Source organism: Natator depressus, chromosome 7 (assembly GCF_965152275.1).
Source record: "Natator depressus isolate rNatDep1 chromosome 7, rNatDep2.hap1, whole genome shotgun sequence".
NCBI classification, from domain to species: Eukaryota; Metazoa; Chordata; order Testudines; family Cheloniidae; genus Natator; species Natator depressus.
The window spans coordinates 104,085,706-104,097,862 of NC_134240.1; the positions used below are offsets into that span (position 1 = coordinate 104,085,706).

Here is a 12,157-nt window from a genome sequence, read left to right on the forward strand (position 1 = left end):
AATTTGTGAAGTGAACTAAGTATTAATAAGGATAGCAGACCCATCTGACCCACTGACTTCCATGGAGTTACTCCTGATGAACTCTGATGTGTATGAGATACGAATCCTGGTCTGTTTGGACTTTGAGATCAAAGTCTGGCCTGTTGCCTGACTGAGAATTGGTCAGAATAAGAACTATAAAATATGTACAATACCATTAGTACAGTAAATGCAACCTCTGTCATAACAGTGGAAATGTTTAACACAAATTTTGAACAGAGTAGGAGACTTGGGATTAATATTCTGTTTTCTGATTCATTGATCTAACTTTTCTGAGTTAGTGCATATGGAATTTCAGTAGGTAGGTTTGAACTTACCTTGTAATTACATAAGGTGCAAAACAAAGTATAAAAGTACCAATAAAGGTACTGATTTTCTTTGTTGCTCGTTGCCTCCGTCTCTTTTGTTCTTCTAGACAACGCTCTCGTACACTGTGTAACATTTAACACAAACAATAACATGAATCACAATACCAAATAGCAGATTTTAATGGTTTTACTCCTGGAATGATTTATAAAAGCCTTCCCAGAAAACATTCTAGTCATACAGGGCACTACTATCTATTAATTCATTGTATCCCTTAACTTATATTCCTCCCCACCACAACAATAATTACTGTAAGAATTTTTTTCTTTTCTTTTATAATGAGATTGGGTCAAATTCAGTTCTGGTGAAAGTAGCTATAACTCTCATTGGAATCAGTGGAAGTTGTACCAGCTTACATCAGGCCTGAATTTGGCCCTTTCTGTTCAACGGAATTTGGAAAAAAAACAAAATAGTACATATGGAACACTAATCTATAGAAAGAACGTTTTAAACAACATATTACAGGGAAGGAGAAAAAAGGAGATTTGAACTTCCCAAAGCGATAATCAATAAATATTTAGTATATTAATACCTTAGTTAAAAGCAATAAAAATGTAACTGGAAAAATACAACATACTGTGAAAGCTTTGTGTGACATTAGAAAGATCATTCTATCACATAGATATGAATTATATGGCCATACGCTTTGTAATTACTTTTAAATTTCTGTGCATAGTACTAGAAAAAAGTTGATGTAACTTTGCAAAACAGACAATTAAATATCAAGTCTAAATAGCTATAACATCCTTAACCCTGGACTGAAACCTGCAAGCTTGTTTACACAGACTGACTAGACAAATAGAAAGAAATTAACTATATATTTACTTCAGTATAATATTTGCCATTTTAGCACATGAACTGCTCCTTAAAACTCACATTGGGCCGGATCTGGAGGTGTTTTCTGAAACCCTGGTTCTATGAGCCACCTATGAGTTGCTAAGGAGCTCGACTCAAATTGAAATTAATGTGAGTGAGGATCCTCAGCACTTTCTGAAGTGGACCCTCCGTTTTACTTGGCAAAACTTCCACTGAAATCAATATCAATTTACCTAAATTAGGAGTGAGTGAATTTAGGATCCAGTTGAGGCCCATTCTGCACCTCTATACATGGAGAGAAGAGCACTTTCTCAGGGCTGTTACATCTGCACTGTGCATGTGGGTTGAAAGGGGCAGGGAAAATGCCCCATCTCCCTCAATGTCCCAACTAGCATGACTACATATGCTACGGCAGGTACAGGGCTGGCAAAGGTACGTTCCCTCTTGAGCAAGGGAAACCAGGAGGCAGACTGGGGCTCTTAGTCAGTCTGTTCCCTGCTTTGCTCCTGGGGCAGCAACTGGAAGCTGTTCCATGCACAGGACTAACGGCAGAGCCACTACGGATCCTAAGTTAGGACCTCACAGTTTGAGCCAGGAGCAGCATTTCTGTAATTGTTGTTTCTCAATAATTTTACTGTAAATGCATTACTGGTTCTCAGTTCCAAACATGTATACAGTAACAGGCATAGGGCCTACTACCATCTCCTCATTCTGATATCACTTAAGTCTAATGGAAACACAAAGATTTTCATTATCATCTAAGTGTCTAATCCTTTTTTGAATCCTACCTAAATTGTGTGCTTCATTGCTACCTTGTGGCAATGAGTTCCAGTGCTTGCCATGGGTTTTGTTCAAGAAAAAAGATTTCCTTTTATCCACTGGAAATGTATCCTTATATTGTCAGCCCCCTGGGCATCTTCAATCACTGTTTTTTAAAACAAACTTGCCAAAAAAAAAGGTTCTTCCTCCCCTGAAATATGTGATCCCCACCCCTATTCCTCGAAAAAATAGTCCTGCCCAGGACGGGGAGAATCATATCTCAACAATGCCACGTGTTCAAATTCTCTTTTTGTTTTATCTTTTGTTCCTGTTTTTCATCTCTTCAAGGGTAGAAGTGGAATTTTTATACCTTTGGGAAAAGGTTCCACTGGAACCCAGGATTTGCTTTCAGTCCTGAAGGAACTGGGAAATTGGATTTTACACATGTGGCGTTTTAAATTTTGACCATCCATTTTAGGTTTGTAGAGGTTTTTATTGCTTCCTCTTTGCCCTGTACAGCTGGACTCATGGCAACTGAGCCACCTGGCTTTGTAGGTGAAGGGACATAATCCAAAAAACCACAATTCCCATCAATTTTTTTAACTCTCTAAAATATATTTTCTCTGTGCTAGGTAGCATATTTGGAATGATTTAGTATTCAGGTTTTATTAGCACTCAACTGGGACACTGCATATCTCACTCAAGACTTCCACACTGGTGACTAACACAACCATCCCAAAAGCATGTGATAAACACATAATATATTTTCTTTCACTCTTTTTCTTAGACACATATACATGTATTTATGTGTATATGTATATTTCCATATGAAAATACACTTATATGTATATTAGGGCTGTCAAGTGATTAAAATAAATTAATCATGATTAATCGCACAATTAAAAAAGTAATTGTGATTAATCATGCTGTTAATAATAGAATGCCATTTATTTAAATATTTTAGATGTTTTCTACATTTTCAAATATATTGATTTCAATTACAATTCAGAATACAAAGTCTACACTGCTCACTTTATATTATTTTTATTACAAATATTTGCACTGTAAAAAACAAAAGAAATAGTATTTTTCAATTCACCTAAAACAAATACTGTAGTGTAATATCTTTACCATGAAAGTTGAACTTACAACTGCAGAATTATGTAAAACAAATGCATTAAAAATAAAAATGTACATTTTTAGAGCCTGCAATTCCACCCAATCCTACTTCTTGTTCAGCCAATCGCTCAGACAAACAAGTTTGTTTACATTTGTAGAAGATAATGCTGCCTGCTTCTTGTTTATAATGTCACCTGAAAGTGAGAACAGGAGTTGTAGCCGGCATTGAAAAATATTCACGTGCCAGATGCGCTAAAGATTCTTATGTCCCCTCATGCTTCAACCACCATTCTAGGTGATATTCATTCATGCTGATGACAGGTTCTGCTCGATAACAATCCAAAGCAGTGTGGACTGACAAGTGTTCATTTTAATTATCTGAGTCAGATGCCACCAGCAGAAGGTTGATTTTCTTTTTTGGTGATTCAGGTTCTGTAGTTTCCACATCGGAGTGTTGCTCTTTTAAGAGTTCTGAAAACATGCTCCACACCTCGCCCCTCTCAGATTTTGGAAGGCACTTCAGATTCTTAAACCTTGGGTCGAGTGCTGTAGCTATCTTTAGAAATCTCAAACTGATATCTTTTTTGTGTTTTGTCAAATCTGCAGCGAAAGTGTTCTTAAAATGAACATGTGCTGGGTCATCATCCAAGACTGTTATAACATGAAATATATGGCAGAATGCAGGTAAAACAGAGCAGGGGACATACAATTCTTCCCCAAATAGTTCGGTCACAAATGTAATAAACACATTTTTTTTAATGAGAGTCATCAGCATGGAAGCATGTCCTCTGGAATGGCAGCTGAAGCATGAAGGGGCATACGAATGTTTAGCATAGCTGGCATGTAAGTCCTTGCAATACCGGCTACAAAAGTGCCACGCAAACACCTGTTCTCACTTTCAGGTAACATTGTAAATAAGAAGTGGGCAGCATTATCTCCTGCAAATGTAAACAGACTTGTTTGTCTTAGTGATTGGCTGAACAAGAAGTATGACTGAGTGGACTTGTAGTCTCTGAAGCTTTATATTGTTTTGTTTTTGAGCGCAATTATGTAACAAAAAAAATCTACATTTGTAAATTGCACTTTCAGGACAAAATGATTGCACTACAGTATTTGTATGAGATGAATTGAAAAATACTATTGCTTCTGTTTATCACTTTTACAGTGCAAATATGTGTAATAAAAATAATATACATTTTTATTTCAATTACAATACAGAGTACCAGATATATGAAAATGTAGAAAAAAATCCAAAATATTTAATAAATTTCAATTGGTATCTATTGTTTGAGTGTGATTAAAACTGTGATTAATCGTGATTCATTTTTTTAATCGCAATTAATTTTTTTGAGTTAATCGCGTGAGTTAACTGCGATTAATCAACAGCCCTAATGTGTGTGTATACACACATATACATATGTTTTGATAATGATAATAGAACTGCACTCATAATCTACCTTTCATTAATGTTTCTTCAGATCACTGAGATCATTAATTAAGGAAATTTCACAACTACGCTATACTATGTTGGAAAGCTGGTGTAAAGCACTTCATTCTAGAATGGAAAGTTTATGAGATACTGGACTTTCAAATACTCACAATGTGATATATATCGAAGCTAATTTGTGGGGGGTGGGACGGGGGAGGAGAGAGAGATTTCTAAATTTTCTAGCCATCTACTCCGGCATATAAGGCAACATGGCTTTATGAGTAGAGAGATGAAAAACAATAATAATAAAAAATGTAAAACATTTTTTAAAGGTGTGCCCTAAACAAACACATGATCATATGAGGTGTTTTAAAAGTTTTTTTGGCACTCATTTTGGATGATCTTCAAAGATTACCTGTTGCTTTACAATTCAGGAATAATGTGACCATCCTTTCCAGCATTATACATCCTTGCGTGTACATATATTTGTACATAAGGTCCCAGTCCTGAATTATGAACCACAGGGGGATGTGTGGACATATTTCTCAATGCAGGATTGTGGTCTAAATATATTCCATCCAAAAAGAGGAATTGGGCACTGGCAAGTCAGGAAATGCTAAGTGAAGGACAGACACTCAGCTTGAACTTTGCACCCCCATTCACATTCCTTAACATATAGTCTCAGATAATGCAATAAAAAGTGGGCTTTCATATAAATCTCATATGCAGGCCATATACTCTACCATATTGTACTGCTGTATGACACAGATGGTCCAAGATTTTGGGAAAAGGACTGAGTGGGAAGAACCCCTTTGTATGCTGGGGTTCACCATCATTTTCAGTACAAAAAATTAACATTTATAGACCAGATTAAGGTGGCAGAGGGGAAAATGAATATTTGTTATGGAGAATGAGAGGTAGAGAGAATAGGAGGGGGACAGAGAGAGACTGTGAGTAAGGAGAAAGAAACTGGAGGACAGACATTATGGGGAAAATGTAGGTAGAATGGGGGTGAATGGGGGCATGGAGGATGAAGAGTAACTGATTGAATCAAATGAAGATTGAGAGATGTTGGGGTTACAGTATTAAAAAAAATTGAAAGGTCTCTGTGTGTAATGATTGTGCTTGTATTGTGCCTACATTGTAGCTGTCTGGAGCTCATACTGTCTTTTTGTTAGTAGTTTGTACAGTGCCTCATAATGGTCTCTTGAGTATATGGGATGTTTGAAATGACTGTATTTTCCATACGTAGTGAGCAACAGGTGAATTATTCAGGTCTTGCCAAACAAGTTGCAATTAAATATAAAGACTAGATGACACCATTAAATCTTTGTGCCTCCTATTTAACGTCTTTTAATAATTTCTAAGGAACTTCCGTTCTGTGGTGGGGGAGTTCTTGCTTTTCTTTCCTTCTCTGTCTTTATTCCCTTTTGTTCTCTCATTCAATTGTCTTCTCAGATCCAGGTATTTCCCACTCTAATATTCCTGCTATATTTTTTTCATTTCCCAGTTTCTGTATATTGTTTTTTTTTTCTGTTCCTTACTTGCTCTACATATCTGTTTCACCTTACATGTGTTGTTGCTGTTAATAGAATTATTACTATTATTAATATTGAGCCTAGGACCCATAACCATGGATTCTTGAAGTTTATAGGTGTTACAGTAAGAATAATAAATAATAAATGAGTTATCTAGTGGATGAGGATTAGCTGGAGATACACAGTATATTCAGGACAAATTCAGAATAATATTATAGGGGTAAAAAGTAGTTCATGGCTATGTGTGTTATAATTTGGTGATGTATCTGATATAATTGAAGACACTTGGTTTCTAACTGTGGACCCAGAATCCTATGTTAAAAACTGCAGTTCAAAAGAGTTCATTAAATATATGATGTATTTATATTGTTTTATTCCAAAAAGAGTATTCCCTACCTCTGAACCTTTTTTAAACTGTTAGAAAATAACTACCATATATTATTTTTAGTTCACCACTGCATAAACTGTCAGAATATAACTGCTATATTCTGTATTTCGTTTTTCAATTTTCTTAACCAACTAAATAGCACTATTTTGAGGAGAGTAAATAATAGTGTTGTCCCTTAAAAATTGCAGATTGCTTTAGATAACTGTAAAGTAGTTGCAGTATTCAAGATATTTCCCACAATAAATATCAGAAAGCACAAGGGAATATGGCTGATACTAAGGTAACCCTGTCCAATTATCTTGCTAGAACTGGAAGATTTTGGGGATTTGGAATTCTAACTCCCATAGACTCCTTTAAAATCCCATCCGACTTTCTTAGGTCTTGATCCACAAGATAAATCAATAAGAGAACTTATATATTTAAAGTTATGCATCTGCTGACGTGCTTTGCTGGACTAGCACTTTATAGACATATGCGGAGATAAGAGGGTTTTTTATAGGCTTCATATCATAGGAGCTGTTCCAGTGTATAACTGATTCATATACAGTAATTCCATCCATTTGTTACAGCAGTGCTGGACAGCACAGCTACAGATCAAAGTCAGCCAATGTTTCTGTTATTTACAACAGGATTTTTTCTATGCAATGTACAGGAATTTGATATAGTGAATGGATTATAATTATCACTAATGGACATGATGTTCTCCATGTTATCCTGTCAGTTTGCAAGATAAGGTGTGTAACAGGCACAACCACTTTGGATCAACCCCTGGTAACTAGAAACCATTGTTTCAATGTTTTAGTGCAGAAACATCCTCAAGTTAACCTAGGCTAGAGAAAATCACAATAAGTTGTATTAGCAATAAGAAAATTTTTCACAAAACAGAAAATGCTTTGTTTGGACACTTATTTTTTTGTCTTCTAAATACTGTAGAAACTATTTTAGGGCCCAATACTGCCCAAAGAGTCAAGAACAGTGATGACTATTTTAATTGGTCCCAATGTTTTCTACGGCACTGCTCATGGACGTAACCATTACATCTGGTAGTGTTTGCAAGAAATAATACTGAGAACTATTTGGCAATTTTTTATCAACCAAATGGCACATATGGTAGGGGAATCCTTATTCACAGAATCATAGATTTTAAGGTCAGAAGGGACCATTATGGTCATCTAGTCCGACCTCCTGCACAACGCAGGCCACAGAATCTCACCCACCCACTCTTGCGAAAAACCTCTCACCTATGTCTGAGCTATTGAGGTCCTCAAATCGTGGTTTAAAGACTTCAAGGTGCAGAGAATCCTCCAGCAAGTGACCCGTGCCTCAAGCTACAGAGGAAGGCGAAAAACCACCAGGGTCTCTGCCAATCTTCCCTGGAGGAAAATTCCTTCTTGACCCCAAATATGGCGACCAGCTAAACCCTGAGCATGTGAGCAAGACTCACCAGCCAGACACCCAGGAAAGAATTCTCTGTAGTAACTCAGAACCCACCCCATCTAACATCCCATCACAGGCCATTGGGAATATTTACTGCTAATAGTCAAAGATCAATTAATTGCCAAAATTAGGCTATCCCATCATACCATCCCTTCCACAAACTTATCAAGCTTAGTCTTGAAGCCAACATGTCTTTTGCCCCCACTACTCCCCTTGGAAGGCTATTCCAGAACTTCACTCCTCTGATGGTTAGAAACCTTCATCTAATTTCAAGTCTAAACTTCCTGATGGCCAGTTTATATCCATTTGTTCTTGTGTCCACATTGCTACTGAGCTTAAATAATTCCTCTCCCTCCCTGGTATTTATCCCTCTGATATATTTATAGACAGCAATCATATCTCCCGTCAGCCTTCTTTTGGTTAGGCTAAACAAGCCAAGCTCTTTGAGTCTCCTTTTATAAGATAGATTTTCCATTCCTCGGATCATTCTAGTAGCCCTTTTCTGTACCTGTTCCAGTTTGAATTCATCCTCCTTAAACATGGGAGACCAGAACTGCACACAATATTCCAGACAAGGAATATTGCTATGAAGCTATGGATAAGGGAGTGATTTATGCCTGAGAGTCTCATTAATGTCAGCAGGAGCTACTCCCTTATCTGCCCTACATCCTTAGTTGAAAACAACCCTAAATTGTTACTTAAGTGGAAAAAGAAAAGATTTTCTGAACTAAAGTTTCCATTTCTCTCTCATCTAAGTCAGCTGCAACTGAAGCAGGCACTAAAGATGGGTGAAATCCTACCCCTTCATCCCTTTGGTGCTTGGGTACCCAAGGCTCAGCAGTACCAGAAATCTGACTCATGTTCTTGTCCCTATGAAGGGAGGTTCTTCACCAATGGGAAGAAGCTGTCTTGTCCTTCTGGAGCTCAGCTGCTAGCTAGCTGCAAACTGAATATCCTCTCAGCAGGGGGAGCCCCGATGTTTGTCTTGCAGGGATAGAGGCTGAGGTTGATCAATAGAAAAGAATGTCACTGCAGATGAATGGACTGGAATGGAACCCTTTCTCCATCCCACCAAGAGCTCCCCATCCAGACCTTCTCACCCCCAGCCAGCTCTTCTCCCCTCCAACATGTTCCCAGACTGATGACCTCAGCTCAACCCACCCACAGCCAGATCTCCCAGAAAGATCTCTTCCCTTCCACCCCACTCCCAGCTCCTCCCTTTATACACCTCCTCCCCTTGTCCACCTCCAGCCAGAGACTCCCAGTCAGACCTCCTTTCCTCACTCCAGCCCCAGTCCGACCATTTTCTTCCTTCCCCCAGCCAAATGTAGCTCTAGACAGACCTGTTCCCCTTCAATCACTTACTGCAAATAGCCAGACACACTTCTGCTAGATCCCCCAAGCCAGACCAGTTCCTCTCGGCCCCCCAAAACCAATCAGCCAGACCCATTCCTCCCTACTTTCCCCCTTCCAGAACTCACCCCTCCATCCATTCCCACTCTCCTCAGCCACCCCACTCAACCAGACCTTCTCCCCAGCCCCAACTAGCAGGACTCCCTACATCCTAAACCAGGACACTGTCAGCCAGACCTGTTCCCATCCACCTCCACCCACCAGATCCATGAGGGCCCCCAGACAGACTTGAATACCTGTCCCCCTCAGGCAGATCAGTCTAGCCTGACCTGCTCTCTTCCATCACTCCAGCCCCACACCCATCCAGCTCCAGCCAGACCTGGACTCCTCAATAATTTGGTCCTCTCTTTTCCATCCTGTCTGCCTCCTCTAGCTAGATCTGTTCCCTTCCACTCCCCTCCAAAGCCTCATCCTCTCTGATCTCCCCACGGCCAGGCATCTGCCCCTCCGCCAGACACACTCACCCAGCCAGCCTTATTTCCCTTCCTGACTATTGTCCATGGGCTTCTTCCAACTAGGCTCCCACTCCGCCAGCCTCCACTCCCCACGCCCCTCCCTTTCTTACGGACCCAGGAAGAACCCCCAGCAAAAGCTGCTTCCCTCCGGACTTCTCTACCCGGCCAGATCCACCCCCTACCATCCTCTCACAGATCCCCCCGGAACTACTCCTTCCTCACACGCTGCAACTACCCTCGTCTGAACCTCCCCCCCCCCCACCCCACACACCCACTCCTTCAACCCCCCATGCTCATCTAAGAATCATTAGCCCCCTGTATTCCAGAGTCCCATTCCTCCCATACCTAGGCAGGGTGGGCTGATGGAAGGTCTCTGGGGCAGATTTAACTCACGTTCCCTTTGCTTGTCAGATGAAGGCTGGCACTGAATGCTCTCGTGTGTGGATTTACACCCAGGTATTCACTCGTGTTTAGTTGGTGCCTATTACTTCCTTCGAGGCGGATACAGTTCCTGACTCCGCGCTGCCAACGCAAGGCTCGAGCAAAGGAATGGCATTCAGGGCAGCAGTTTCTCACTGCACGGTGCCAAAGGTAAAGGGCGTGCTGATTTTCAGTTTAATCCACCCCCGGTGGTCCCCAGGCACATTTTAGACTGTCGTTAGCAAAACATCGGCACGTGCTCATCGCTAAGTCCGTTTTCGGAGCCAAAAGGGCAACATTCAAAGAACTCTTTGCAGTGAAAGTGCCGTCCTAGCCAAAGCCCGCTGCTCCTGTTAACTCCACCGCAATGCAATTCCCTGGCCATAACAAACCAGGGTCGTTAAATGACATTGCTTGCCATTATCCCATCTCAGGATTTGTTGGCAGCGAATTTAACAGCAAATGTGCGCGCAACGCAAACAAGCATGCTGATTATAAGCAGACCAGAGCTATATTTTAGAGATCCTCCTTCTGTCCTCCCCTCCCCAATACCCTCCTTGCCTTCCTTGTGATACAGATCGGATCCTATTACGATGCTGAACCCAGTCTTGCACCTGATCTGGCTTCCTTTTCAGTGGGACCGCCTCATTCTCTGAGCATACAGACCATCTCCTTACCTGGGATGGATGTCCACCAGCAGCACCAGTGTCTGCATAGTAATCACGTCAATCCTCTTACAGTGAAACCGTGCCACCTTCAGCACTTTTAGATAGGTGAAACACAACACTATGAGGGAGAGGAGGAAGCTGAGGATGTGAAAGACCCCAGTGAAAATCACAAACTGTGTCCTCTCCTCTGATCTCTTGTTGCACAGGGTGCAGGAGGCATAAAGGTGATGGAAACCCACCCAGGAGAGAGAAGCTGCCACTATAGGGAAGGACACAGAGTGTAGCCACGTGTAGCTCAGTATCAGAGCAGCATCTTTGTAACGCATTTTGGAATGGTAACTTAGAGGGAAGACCACAGCTATCCATCTGTCTATGCTCAGCGCTGCCATGCTCAGCATGGAGTTCGTGGTCAAGAAAGTCTCCAGGAATCCCACCATGTGGCAAAACTGATCTCCCCCCGGTTGATTCTTGTAAATGATCCCAGCCAGGGTCAGGGGCATGTTCAAGACAGTCATCAACAAGTTGGAGAAGGTCAGGTTGAGGATAAACAATCCCGGGACCTGCTTGCGGATGTCGGCGCTGTACAAGAAGCAGATCAGCACCAGCACGTTGGACAGCAATGACACGAGGATCAGGACCACAACCAGGAAAGCCAGGATCACTTCCCAAATGCTCATGGTGCGTCCATTCACAGGAGGAACGTTTCCCAAACTGCACCCAGCGGGCACCCAGACAACATGGTGCGAGGTACTCTCACCTCAGCCTGCTCACACTCCGGCATGCCCTCAGTATTTTTAGAGGAACTGCAGTTCCCCCACCCCACCTCCTCTGCTTCTTTCCACGTCAAAGCTTTCAGCGGCGCGCACAAAAGCACTGGGAATGCCCGTCAAACGGCGAGGAGGGCTTAAAAAAACCATCAGCAGGACTGAACCACTGTCTCCACTCCTTCCATCCAAAAGGGGCAGGTTGTTCTGAGAAGCGGTTCTCCTGAGATCCCTAATTATTAGTCCCAACAATTCACCGAGTGCATCTAGAGTCTCCCCCCAACCCCAGCCCTTTCAGGCTGAAGCTAACGTGCTTTTAGGATCACAGGTAAAACCCCGATTCATTGTTTAAAGCATGCACACTGCTGGTGCTTCGCAGACATTAATGGGTCTCTCGTCCCCGCCCCCCACTCCCTCCTCGCCCCTTAGAAAGCTGCAAGAGTGACTAGACTTTCCTCAGGAAAAATCCCATGCTTCTATGTAATCGATTTAGCCATTAATTTACAGACAACAGACACTTAACTGAGTTCCTAAACTCCAACATTT

General features: G+C 41.3%; 1 protein-coding gene across 2 annotated transcripts in view; it reads right to left on the minus strand.

Moving 5' to 3' along the window:
• GPR26 (G protein-coupled receptor 26) overlaps positions 1-11,679 on the minus strand; it is a 101,695-nt gene extending 90,016 nt beyond the window's left edge. The window contains exons 1-2 of one of the 2 annotated variants that reach the window (XM_074959205.1): positions 10,857-11,679; positions 357-470 (exon numbers count right to left, since the gene is read on the minus strand). In XM_074959205.1, coding sequence (XP_074815306.1) covers positions 357-470; positions 10,857-11,524 — 782 coding nt within the window. In that variant the 5' untranslated portion in view covers positions 11,525-11,679. The remainder of the gene's footprint in view (positions 1-356; positions 471-10,856) is intronic. The other variant, XM_074959204.1, reaches the window with a different exon arrangement.
• Positions 11,680-12,157: the final 478 nt, after the last annotated feature.